Source organism: Cervus canadensis, chromosome 2, assembly GCF_019320065.1.
Source record: "Cervus canadensis isolate Bull #8, Minnesota chromosome 2, ASM1932006v1, whole genome shotgun sequence".
NCBI classification, from domain to species: Eukaryota; Metazoa; Chordata; class Mammalia; order Artiodactyla; family Cervidae; genus Cervus; species Cervus canadensis.
In genome coordinates, this window is record NC_057387.1 from 63,892,721 (window position 1) to 63,906,735 (window position 14,015).

The 14,015-nt window shown below is 35.8% G+C and overlaps 1 protein-coding gene across 3 annotated transcripts in view; it reads left to right on the forward strand.

Annotated features, from left to right (window-relative positions):
• The window catches only part of PIGK (phosphatidylinositol glycan anchor biosynthesis class K), a 131,801-nt gene that overhangs the window by 25,285 nt on the left and 92,501 nt on the right, over positions 1-14,015 (forward strand). For all 3 annotated transcript variants that reach the window (XM_043460933.1, XM_043460934.1, XM_043460935.1), the window contains exons 4-8: positions 5,249-5,384; positions 7,079-7,190; positions 9,059-9,155; positions 13,377-13,494; positions 13,706-13,816. In XM_043460933.1, the coding sequence (XP_043316868.1) occupies positions 5,249-5,384; positions 7,079-7,190; positions 9,059-9,155; positions 13,377-13,494; positions 13,706-13,816 (574 nt within the window). The remainder of the gene's footprint in view (positions 1-5,248; positions 5,385-7,078; positions 7,191-9,058; positions 9,156-13,376; positions 13,495-13,705; positions 13,817-14,015) is intronic.

Here is a 14,015-nt window from a genome sequence, read left to right on the forward strand (position 1 = left end):
GATGTTTGCAAATATTTTTTCTGGCAAAATGTGCAATCTAGGCATTGTGGTTAAGTCCTAGGAAACTGTTTTTAGCATTCTACTGAAGTTACATATAGACTTTTAAAGACAGGAAAGCAACACTTACGAGCAGAAACTCAGACTTAAGAGAGCATTGAAGATCTCCTGTGAGCCTCAAATCTCCAGCTGCTGTAATTTTGGCTACTGTCTAGAATAGGATGGTGATATTGAAGATAGCTTAGTGTAGCTCTGGTTGCTAAAGATGCTCTAAGGAAGTATTATCTGATTAGTTATATGGCTATAGTATGTATAGCAATTTTCAGTGAATTGTTTGAAAACACTTTTTACCAATACAGTAATCTATTTAAATTTCATTTAGTGAAAAAATTTTATTATGGTACTACCAGCCTGTTACAAATGAGAAGGTATGCTTTTTGAAGCTTCGTACTCTTAATTGTCTAGAGCAGTGAAAAATTTTTTATCTCTGTAAAATTTATTTTTGTACCCATTGGTTACTGCTTCCTGACTGGGCCCAGGATGAATTTCAGAGGGGAGGGTAAAGAATGGCTGAGCAGCCCTGATGCAGGGCTTACCTGTTCCTTCCATGTTGTTTAGTCGCTGAGTTGTGTCCCACTCTTCTGCAACCCCCTGGACTGCAGCCTGCCAGGCTTCTCTATCCATGGGATTTCCCAGGCAAGAATATTGGAGTAGGTTGCCATTTCCTTCTCCACGGAATCTTCCTGACCCAGGGATTCTTTACCACTAAGCCACCAGAGAAGCCCCCCTTTAATGTTAGGCAAATGTAATAATGGGAAAGTATTTGTTTTGGATTGTTTTCTTCTCACACGTTTCTATAATTGGGTTTCATGTCTTTGGAGAGGTTTTAAAATTTTATTTTTGTATTGATCTTTAAAATCTGTTTCAGCATGATCATGATTCTGTTAGATCACACAACAAATAGTGGCAAGGGAAGAAAATACTAGCAGTTTCTTTATTATTTTTTTTAATCTATAAAGGAAAGAAGTTATGCTTCACTAATATTTATTATATATATTTGAAGTAGTGAATACATATGACTAACACATTAGTAGATACATATATGGGTGTGTCCTCTAATTTTTTTTTTTTAACTGACAAGGGGAAATCTGTGATTTAAACAGTATGGAAACTGCTTACATAATTAAGCACTGTATTTGTTTCAAACTCAGTTTGAACTTTATACAATTTCAGTGCTTATCTTTTCTTTTGGTTTTGTATTGAGAGAAGGCCATATTACCCTATGCTTGTGTGATGTAGGTTCTGCAGGACCTTAAGTAAGTGAGAGAATTGAGTCGTAACACATGGTAGTATAGGGTTTCCAGAGTGTAAGAATATCATATTCTTCTATCACTTGGACATATTTGAGGGATTTTTATCTTAGTTTTAATAAGGTAACAAAAGGCAACTTGCAATCATTATTTATAGGAATGTAGTAGCATGTCTTCAATGTAGATTTTTTTTTGATCTTGATTCTAGCAGTGATCATTTTAACATATTCACAGTGACGACTTAAATAACTGCTGTGATGCTAGCCTGGTATTCAGTGAAAAAGACACTTTAAGGAGACAACAAGTTAGATCTTATGATAACTGTTGTTCAAAGACTCTTTGTTGGCAAAGACTTAGTTAAATATCAGATCTGATTATTCTGAACAGTAAACAGAGCCTAGAAGTTATGAATTGCATTTTGTGCAAATACTTTTGTGAGCAGATGTTTTCTGTATCATCAAATTATATTGTTGTGTGGATGTCAAAATACAGAAAAAAATAAAATGTAGAACCAGGCCTGAAGTTATCTCTTTCTCCTGTTAAATACATCAGCAGTCATTTGAAGTGAAGTGAGGTTGCTTAGTTGTGTCTTGACTCTTTGCAACCCCATGGACTGTAGCTTGCCAGGCTTCTCTGTCAAGGGATTTTCCAGGCAAGAATTCTTGAGTGGGTTGCCATTTCCTTCTCCAGGGGATCTTCCCGACCCAGGGATTGAACCCCGGTCTCCTGCACTGCAGGCAGACTCTTTACCGTCTGAGCCACCAGGGAAGCCAGCAGTCATTTAGTTTTAGCAAAATAGTATCATCCTTCAAATAGTGTTCTTAGAGTATTATTAGTTTGGTAAATTTGTTAGAATCTAATTTATAATTTTGTGTTCATTTGTAGTTTTATAAACCTAAGAAAGCATATTAAAAATCAGAGAATGTCATTTTACTGACAAAGGTCCATGTCGTTAAAGCTTTGATTTTTCCAGTAGTCATGTATGGATGTGAAAGTTGGACCTTAAAGAAGGCTGAGAGCTGAAGAATTGATGCTTTTGAACTGAGATGCTGAAGAAGACTCTTGAGAGTCCCTTGGACTACAGGGAGATCAGAGCAGTCAATCCTCAAGGATATGAGCCCTGAATATAGTGAATATTGGAAGGATTGATGCTGAAGCTGAAGCTCCAATACTTTGGCCACCTGATGCGAAGAGCTGACTCATTGGGAAAGACCCTGATGCTGGGAAAGATTGAAGACAAAAGGAGAAGAGGGTGGCGGAGGATAAGATGGTTGGATGGCATCACTGACTCAATGGACATGAATTTGAGCAAACTCTGGGAGATAGTGAAAGACAGGGAAGCCTGGTGTGTTGCAGTCCATGAGGTTGCAGAGGTGTGACATAGTGACTGACAATAATAACAACAAATAATTTTATAAGAAATATAAACCTAAGGAGTTTAGTTTCATTATATAGTTAAGTATCATATATATAAATGGAGGCTTCCCAGGTGGCGCTAGTGGTAAAGAACTCGCCTGCCAATGCAGGAGACAAGAGAGATGCGGGTTCTGTCCCTGAGTTGGGAAGATCCCCTGGAGAAGGAAACTGCAACCCACTCCAGTATTCTTGCCTGGAGAACTCCATGGACAGAGGAGCCTGGTGGGCTACAGTCCATGGGGTTGCAAAGAGTCAGATATGACTGAATGACTAACGCTTCACTTTCATATATAAATGATTTGACACTTGGACCCAGTCAGATTTTTTTTCCTCCAGACAAGAGTTCTGAACATTTCTTAACTTTTAGAAACAATGCATTAGAATATATGGTTGAATTTGTAAAGTTTTGAAATTCAGTCTCTTTTCTGTCCTGTTTTTCATTTATTGTCTCCAGATACCATGATTTTTTATGATATATTGATTATGTTAACCAAAGGTTATAATACTTACATTGAAGCTCAAAATTATCTATCAGAAAAGTGTTGATTGAATTTATAATTTTATGCTGAAGTGATTACTTCTTTATGAAATTGACATTTAATTTCAAGGAATGAATTTAACCTTCAACCGAAAACATGGCCTAAAGGAATAATCTTATATTGAGATTTATAAGTCAGCTCATTTTTGTTTAATAGTAGTTGTATAACAAAAAAGGTATGATTGCTAATAACTTAATATAAATCATTTTAAGTTATTAAAATGAGAAGATATATTTTCCATTTTAAGAGCAATAACTTTAACCATTTTGTGAGAATGAAAGAACAGCTGAAGATCTGATCTTTGAATGTGGCAGGGTTGGAACCCTTTCAAAATAGAAACTTAGCCAGTTTTTAAGAAAAATCACAATGTTTCAGTTCTGAACTTTAGTGTATTTGGAACATATGTGGAAGAACATTTTCTTCTTGCTATCTCCTGCCAGACTAATTATGTATGCCATATTAATTTTCCCCTTATGTTTGGGAAGCTCAAGTATATGGTAGAATAAAGAATTGCCTGATTCATGTTCACTCGTTTTAGTGGTAAGATCAAGATGAGAAGTATTTAAGAGACACGTTGTAATTTTCTCTCAAAGAAAATTCACACAAAAAATGGAAATGTTTCATTCACTCAGTTAGTGTTTCTTGAATGTCTACTATATGCCAGGCTCTATTCCTAAGCCTGAGTGATACAGCAGTGAAGGACAGAAAAAGCCCCTGCCCTCAGAGAAGTGCTCATATTCTAATAGGGGTGGTGATGGGAAATGATTTCAGATTTGTAAATGACCTGTGTAAAAGAAAACGTGTAGTGAGAACAGAGCACTTTAGCTAAGATTGGAATGATAGGAAGATTTGGGAGGAAAAAAGTCTAAATTTGGTCAGTAGTCCCTGAATTGGAAAAGGCTTAGCATGTTCCTGAATAGTGTGGAAGGAGCATAGTGAGCATGGCTGTTAGGGGTGAAGTTTGAGAGAGAGACAGAGAGACAGAGAGAGAGAGAGACAGAGATCACATTAAGCCTTGCAGACCATGTAAGGAGTTTCTGTTTTCCTCTGATTATAATGGGGAGTCCTGGAAAGATTTTAAGTGAGAAAGTTTAATGATTTGACTTGTTTAAGTCTGGTGGCTCTAAGGAGAATGAACCATAGGAAGATGGGAGTGGAAGCAGGAAGCCAGATGGGAGCTATTCCAGCATCTAGTCCAGCATCAGCTAGAGAGATGGTGGCTGATTTCAGGGGGATGAAGTGGAGCTGGTGAAGAATGATTGCACTGCAGATGTGTTCCTGTGGTACAGAGACTGCACTTGCTGATGGATTGTATGTTTTCATACTAAAGCATTTGAGATTCTCAAAAGTAAAATTTTTGGACTATCACAGTTTAACTCTGTAAGTCTTGAGAGTGTCAGATATTACTAAAATTAAAAGCAATGTTTGGGGAGGACAGTGTAACTCTTTCATCTTAGCTTCCTTTTGCTACATGACATAAAGTATACTGTGTTGGAAAAAAAATTGAGTTAGTAACTCCCAGTTCTGTGGATAAGTTCATGCCAGATTGTTCTGATTTCTTTTCTTTAAAACTTACACTACATAGGGATATATTAAAATTTTTTTCTTAATATAAGCACTTTTAAATATGTGCTCAATAATTGTTTTGGGTTATTTTTAATAAAGAATGAAAATAATTGTCACATGATATGAATAAAATATGGGCTTTGCAGGTGGTGCTAGTGATAAAGAACCCTCCTGCCAATACAGGAGACAGACATGGGTTCCATTCCTGGGTCGGGAAGATCCTCTGAAGGGGAGGGCATGGCAACCCACTCCAGTATTCTTGCCTGGCGAATCCCAGGGACAGAGAAACCTGGAGGGCTACAGTCCATAGGGTCACAAAGAGTTGGACACTACTGAAGACTTAGCACGTATATAAAATATATCTTTTTAACTTTTTGATTTTATCGAAATAGTATATTTACTAAAATTTTCTTTTCCTAGCCACATTGTTCTGATGCTTGCAGATGATATGGCATGCAACCCTAGAAATCCTAAACCAGCTACAGTGTATAGTCACAAGAATATGGAACTGAATGTGTATGGAGATGATGTAGAAGTGGATTATAGAAGTTATGAGGTAAAATGTTTAATGTGGCAACATTTTTGAAATGTAGCTTTCACTTTTAAGTTCTAACAGTGGTAGAATAAAATAATCTTTTTCTTTAAACTTTGTACGGTTGTCACTGTAGCCTTGACAATATGCAGTTTCTGGAATTCATATTAAGGAAACAATATATGAGTAAAAGTATCACAGCATGAAAATTTCATATATGTATCTAGGATAGAACAACTCTATCTTGGCTTCTGTATTATTTTATTGAGGTTTAGTGTATCAACTTCCTTTTATGGTAAGTGTATTCTTTGTTTTTCATATTTGATCTAAAATTTCAAGTTTTATATTTTCAGTAAATATATTACTTATGGAAATATTAAAATGACTGATACTACTTAAAGGTAACCACTTTTAATATGCCTCTAATGTTTTTATACACGTATGATTAAAAATAAGTTAAAAAAAAATGCCACTGTACTCTATTTTCTGCCTTTGAAACTTTATTTTAAATTTAATAGTGTGTTTAGCATTTCAAGTCTTTCTTGATAAAATCTTCCTCAGTAATCCTTCCCCTTTCACTAAGCCTACCAAAAGTAAGACACAGTTTCCCATGTTCCCAGACCTGTTTTGAAGAAATTAATATCTTTTCCCAGGCTGTAAGTTCCTTAAGGACATGTATCTTCGGTATCTTATACCTAGCGGGTTCTTACAGCCCTCTGAAGGCACTCAGAAATGTTTGTTCAACACTTAAATGTTTGTGAATGATGGACTTTTTCTTGTTTTTTTTTGGTCATTGTGAAATGTAGACCAAGTACTTCCCTTCTTTGTTAGCCAACAAGAAGTTCTGTTAAAAGAAACACCATTTTGGTGTCTTCTGAGAAAATGTAAACCAAACAACTTACACATACACTCAGACACACACACATAGACACTTACACAGTCACCTAGGGAAGAGTTGAACAAGAAAGCTGGGTTGATTTTCTGCCTTTGAAATTTAGATCTGTGTAATGTAACTTGAAATTAGCATTATACTTCCAAGAACTTAAATATCTTTCAAAGCATCCTGGAGATGCAGAAATTCCTGGTTGGAAAATCTGGCTTGCAGTGTTATGAATTTTTTTACATAATAAAGTTACCGCTAATGAAATTTAAGTAACAAAATGCATTAAAGAATTAAAGATGTATAATATCAGGGTTATTTATGGATCTATCCTTATGGTTTTATTTTTATGATTTATTATGGACCTGTCTTTTGTTTGTTGATCTAGAATTGACTAAGTAGGTATTTTTGATTGTAATTAATTGTAATTGACTGTATTATGTGCAGTAGTTATAATATTGGTGAATTTGTTTATATGTCTATATTTTATGTCTTCCCGAAGAACTGCCTGTGAAGACAGATTAATAATCTATTTTCAGTTTTTGGCAATACTTTGTATAGCATTTGAACTTTTAAAATTTATAATTAGCTTAGTTTTCCCCAAACTAGTTTTTTGTTGGTTTTTAGTATTTTGTAAAGAATGGAAACAAAGTTATTTTGAAGTGTATATTTAAATAAATATATTTTTATTGAATTATATTTCTCTTTTTAAGTTTTATTTTTAATTTATGCTGAGTAATACATAGAGAAAGAAGAAGGAAAGCTTTTAAAAGTAGGAAAAACAATTGATAGGTTTACCCAAGTTCTGTTTCATCTGATTTCTAATTTTTTTCCTCAGGTAACTGTGGAGAATTTTTTACGGGTGTTAACTGGGAGGATTCCATCTAGCACACCTCGGTCAAAACGTCTTCTTTCTGATGATCGGAGCAATATTCTTATTTATATGACAGGTAATGTTTCAATTTAGATATTTAATGATAGAGTATGCTGACTCTTTTTCAAAAAGGAATTTGCATGGAAGGAAATTTAAATACCTTAAAGTATTTTTGGCTAAAATAGTTTGTTATGAAGTTCTCTTTTCTTATAATGTATAACAACTTGAAGTGATATTTGAAAACAGTGTATTACTTATCAGCTGATGATAAAACAGGGGCAGAATGGTTTTTAGATGTCACACAGCAAGAGAGTGACTCTTACCTAGTGGTTTACTTTTCTTTATCATGGGGCATTTATTTATAACTTTAAGAAGTCAGTCAATTTATAAACTTTATAAATTAACCCAGCAGAGTTAATGAAGTCAGGAAACTTCATTTTCGTCTACCTGACATGTATAAGAAATTTTCACTCTTCTGTGGCAAATAAGATGACGTATAGTCTTGTAGCTTGGCTTTATTTGATGTACTAAGCAAAAGGTTTTATTTATATTTCCTCCCTCATTAGACACAACTCTATAGCAGGGCACTCACCACTCTAGTCAGACACTTATGTGCAGTGCACAACCCGTAAGTCATATGTGAGAGCCCTGAAAATCAGCACCAAAATCTTCAGGTTGTGAGAATGAAATGAATTAATATACACAATGATTAAGAATATTGTGTGGTGTATAGTAAACCTCAATAAACAATACCTATTGCCATTTTTTATCATTATATTATCATAATTACAAGCCTTCCTATTACATAGGCTGCCAAACTTTTTCTGAGTCTGTTGGTACTCTTTCAGGATAACTGCAGGTTTGGGAGAAGTTCCAGTGTTCAAGATTGAACTGGCAAACCATGGCCCATGGAAGGGCTGCCTGTTTACAAAATAAAGTTTTCTTAGAACACAGTTGCATCTATTTGTTTTATATATTCTCAGAATATATAAATTTGTTTTAAACATTGTCAAAATATATGGCAGAGTCCAGTAGTTGCAGCAGAGACCAAATGACTCACAAGCCTAAAACATTTACTACTTTGGCTGTTTACAGAAAAAGTTTGCCAGAGTGGTGAGTGCCCTGCTATAGAGTTGTGTCTAATGCGGGAGGAAATATTTTTTATCCCACAAAGGCATATACTAACCACGGTTAAGCTCATAGGACTGCTTATATTCTGAAGGGGCACTGAGATAGATTTTTCTACTTTGATAGGCAGTGGGAAGTACCTTTTAAAATTTGCACAAAAGGCCTATATTGGCATGCTAATGGTGGTCTTACTCATACATTTCTTATTTTACAGCTGAGGAAACTGTGGCATAGACATGTTATTTGCCTAAGGTAACACAGTCATTAAGCAGTAAAGCTAACGTTTGTATCCAGAGAGCATGGCGCTCTCATGCATTTTGAATGTCATGATCTTCTGGTCAGCTCTCATAGTACAGTGGCTGATGGTTATAAAAACGTAGTTTTTTAGGTGAAAACTGCATTTCCTAGAGTTACAACATTTCAAGTATACACTGTGAACAGTGCTAGCTTACTAAGAGACTAGCTAGTGTCTTCAACTCCTTTCTCACCAAAAGTGTTTGCCTAGTATTTGAGAAATGTTTATCTATGGAAACTCATTTCTGACATAATAAGGGAACCAGTGAAAAAGTATAAATATGCTTTTATAAAACTGAATGATAAGAAAGCTCATAAATATATATCCACTATATTTTACACAGTCTGTCATTATTCTGTTTAATTGGTATAGTAGAAAAATTAAGTACTTTTAACCCTAGAGTATATAATAACAAGTGATATTAAAATATTGCCATGAATGAAGTGAATGTTAATATCTAGATGTTTGCAGTTTGCATTTAAAAAAAGTGTCTGTTTGATCTTTCTGACCCTTCCTATAAGGACATGGTGGAAATGGTTTCTTGAAATTTCAAGATTCTGAAGAAATTACCAACATAGAACTTGCAGATGCTTTTGAACAAATGTGGCAGAAAAGACGGTAATAAATGACTACTTTTCATAAGATAAATTAGTACCCAGTTTTTCCATGGTTAGTAGATTTACAAATCTTGTGAGATTTAAACTTATTTTCATGTTACTTTTTCTAACTTTAGATTTATGTTTGTTGTTTCTATTGAACTGAATTACATTTTCTTTTTTGTTTTTTTTAGCAATTACACATTATAGCAGTAGTTTTATTATATTTTAGAAAAGTATGAACTGAATTCTTTTTAAAGGAAAAATGTAGATTTCTTAAAGAGCATGGAAAAAGTTCACCTTTTAAGATCATCTCTCTTATTATTTCTCATCCTTTTTGAAGAAAATAAGATTCCTAATAACCAAGTGCCCCATTATTTAGGGGGATTGTGAACATACATTTATTTCTTATCTTGTATTTATTCTTACTTTTTGCACATTCTTGGACTCTTCATGTGATAACAACATATTATTTCTTCTTTGGGAAAAATGCTGAAATTAGTATTAGTATAAAATTTGTAGCAGCTCACATTAACAATGGTATATTATTAGTAATCTGTGGTAAGCACTCTTTTAGTTGAAAGTTGTTATGTGGACTTAAGTGAATTTAAATTAGCAGTTGAACATACAGATGGCTAATAAGCACGTGAAAGAAATCCTCATTATCACTAAATATTAGAGAAATGCAGATCAAAACTACAGTGAGATATCACTGTATGGCTAGTCAGAATGGCCATCATCAAAAAATCTACAAACCCGGAGAAGGCAATGGCACCCCACTCCAGTACTCTTGCCTGGAAAATCCCATGAACGGTGGAGCCTGGTAGGCTATAGTCCATGGGGTCGTGAAGAGTCGGACACGACTGAGCGACTTTCACTTTTCACTTTCATGCACTGGAGAAGGAAATGGCAACCTACTCCAGTATTCTTGCCTGGAGAATCCCAGGGACGGGAGCCTGGTGGGCTGCCGTCTATGGGGTCACACAGAGTTGGACACGACTGATGTGACTTAGCAGCAGCAGCAGCAGCAGCATGTTGGTCTGAAGTTCTTTGCAAATACATAGTTTAATTAGGAAGGTTTAGTAATGATAATGACAGCACCTGAGACTTTCACAGCTGGCTGGCCTGGCCTGGCCCTGCCAGCCCCCCCCTCCCCCCCCGCCCCCGTCCTCCTCTTCCTTCTCATCCACTCTGCCCAGTGCATGTTCTTACTCTTTCACTCTCTGTCCCCACTGGTCTGCCCCATCTCAGTTAAGACTCGTCAAACATGGGTTGATTATCAGTAGGTGCCTGTTGAAATTAAAAAAAAAAAATTTATAAAAAAAAAAAAAAAAAAAAAAAAAAAATCTACAAACCATAAATGCTGAAGAGGATGTGGAGAAAAGGAAATCCTCTTGCACTGTTGGTGGGAACCTAAATGGTTACAGTCATTATGGAGAACAGTATGGAGATTTCGTAAAAATTGGGAACAAAACTACCATTTGACCAATCCCACTACTGGGCATATACCCTGAGAAAACGACAATTCTAAATTCCTGGGTCAGGATTCCTGGGTCGGGAATATCTGTGGAAGAAGGGATAGGCTACCTACTCCAGTATTCTTGGGCTTCCCTGTGGCTCAGCAAAGAATCCGCCTGCAATGTGGGAGACCTGGGTTAAATCCCTGGGTTGGGAGATCCCCTGGAGAAGGGAAAGGCTACCCACTCCAGTATTCTGGCCTGGAGAATTCCATGGACTGTACAGTCCATGGGGTCACAAAGAGTCAGACATGACTGAGCGACTTTTACTTACCCCAGTGTTCATTGCAGCACTGTTTACAACAGCCAGGACATGGTAACAACCTAAATATCCATCAATGAATGAATGGATAAAGAAGCTGTGGTACATATATATACAATGGAGTATTATTACTCAGTCATAAAAAGGAACAGACTTGAGTGAGTTCTAGTGAGGTGGATGAACTTAAAGCCTGTTATACAGAGTGAAGTAAGTCAGAAAGAAAAAAGCAAATATTCTCTATTAGTACATATATATGGAATCTAGAAAAATGGTACCGATGAATGTATTTGTGGGGCAGCAATAGAAATGCAGACATAGAGAATGGATTTGTGGACACAGCGGGGGAAGGAGAGGGTGGGACAAATTGAGAAAGTAGACTGAAGCATAATCACTACCATATGTAAAGTAGATAGCCAGTGGGAATTTGCTCTGTGACACTGAGATCTCAACCAGGTGCTCTGACAACCTAGACAGGTGGGATGGGATGGGCGGGGGGAAGGAGGTTAAAAAGAGAGAGGACATTTGTATACCTGTGGCTGGTTCATGTCACTGTAAGGCAGAAACCAATACAACATTGTAAAGCAATTGTCTTCCAATTAAAAATCAATTAAAAAAATAAAGTATCAGTTGAATTGCTTTTAACTTGGTTATGCTCAACAAATGCTTATGGTTTACCTTCTAAACATATGGCACAGAGGGGAATAAGATGCTTACTGTGCCTTCAAAGTGTTTAAAATCTGGTAGAAAATAGAAATATGTACACAGCTATGCTACAAATTAAATATTCTAAGTAGTGGATTATAAGCATAAGGAGAATGTATAGAAGTATTGAGACAGCTTTTGCTTGGTAGTGATTTTATCTTATTCATAGCTATGTTTATTGAATGTATACTAGGCACTGGCACTGTGTTGCCATGTGTTGTTGTTCTGTTTAATTTTAATAACTCCATGAGGCAGATACCTTATGATTCTCATTCTTACAAGTGTCTAAATTGAGCACAGTTTAAATAACTTGCCAAACTTTGCACAGCTCTTAAGTGCTCATGCTAGGATTCACATCCAAGTGGTCCTGTCGCAAAGCTTACTCTCTTAATTAAGTTTTATTGTACTGCCTCTCGTAACTTTAGATGGTCCTGATCCCCAGAAGTATCCACAGATTTTTGTCTCAGAACAAATGTGTCATATTCATTGTACCTTCTATCATCTGCTTAGATATCATTCGTGCTTTCTTTTTGGGTGTAGTGTTAGCTGTTTACCTAGATTCAGTATCTGAGAAAATATTATCTGCTTTCTATTTCCATCTTCATCAGCCAGGCAGCTCATTCTAAAATGTAGAGCTGATTATGTTATTCTTTCACTTTAAAAAAGCCTTTGATGGCTTCTTCAGATTTATAGGATAAGATCCAAACTTCACACGGGATACTTTAGAGATTGGCCCTATCTTGGTGGCTCAGATGGTAAAGAATCTGCCTGCAATGCTGGAAACCCAGGTTCAATCCATGGGTCAGGAAGATCCCCTGGAGAAGGGAATGGCAACCCACTCTAGTATTCTTGTCTCGAAAATTCTGTGGACAGAGGAGCCTGGCAGGCTACAGTCCGTTGGGTCATAGAGTCTGACACGATTGAGCAAGTAGCACACCACCTTTTTGAAACTAATTTCTCTCCATTTTACCAAATTAATTCTAAATCTGAACTGCACCATACTATTCCTTTACCCCAAACATTGATAGTTTTTATGTTTAGGTGCCTTAATATAGGCTTTTTCCTCTGCTGGAATGTGCTGTTCCTTTCTTTGTTAAAGAACATTCATCTCTCACTGCTCTTGCCAGACACATTGCCTTTCTGTGACTTGCCTTTCCCTCTGTTTCTTTCTCAGTGCTCTTGGAACATTTGTGACTTTGTTAGACTCTATGCTTGTGAGGGCAAGGACTGTATTGCATCCCCAGCTTAGGGTCAGGCATGCTGTAGGCCCTCAGTAACATTTGTTATACTCATTATATTCTGATTCAGTTACATGTTTACGTGTCTGTCTTCTAGTTAGATTTTGAGATCTTTGAGTATGGTGACTGTCATATATATATGTGTGTGTGTGTATTTTTTTTTTCTCCTAAAACTAGCTCAGTTTCTAGGACTGTGTGAGTGCCAGAGAAGTGCTTTTTGTTTTGAACATTTTTTTCGGACTCTGAGTTGTATGTCATAGATAAGGGAAGGGAAGAGAGTTTGGGCAGCCACTTTGTGGTACAACCACTGCACTCTGTTGACGTGGTTTCCCCAGATATGATTATACCTTTAAATTTTCTAGTATAGATATGTATTTGGAATTCTATTGAAAAATCTCAAATTTTTAGCTGATGAAATGATTATCAGATATGACTTAAATATCTTATGGAAGTATTATAAAATATTAATCAATGTATGATTAACAGCATGATTCATGTCAAAGATACTATCACTTTTCTTTCAGATACAATGAGCTACTATTTATTATTGATACTTGTCAAGGAGCATCCATGTATGAGAGATTTTATTCTCCTAACATAATGGCTTTAGCTAGTAGCCAAGTGGGAGAAGATTCACTTTCGGTAGGTACATTTTTTTTTTTTTCTGTTTGTAAATGGCATTGTTGGAATATGTACCTATTTCTGAAATTACTTATGTGCTTTATAAATATATGTTATTTCCTATTCTTAGACTTTATATCTTAGATGGAAATTTTGATTATATTTTAAATATTTTGTTTTAATGATCATCTCTCTTACTAGACATGTACTTTTTTCTTTTGCTTTTTCATAGCATCAACCTGATCCTGCAGTTGGAGTCCATCTTATGGATAGATACACGTTTTATGTCTTAGAATTTTTGGAGGAAATTAATCCAGCTAGCCAAACTAATATGAATGACCTTGTAAGTGTTTGCTGATTTGATTTTAGCATGATAGCTGTGCTAACTTCCCTTGTACTTTTAGGGTACTCTTCCTTATGCTGAATGATGCAAAAGCAGTTTCTAAGAGGGAATTTCTTTGTAATATTGGCCCGCCTCAAGAAACAAGAAAATTCTCAACCGTCTAACTTTACATTTCAAAGGACTAGAAAAAGAAGAACAA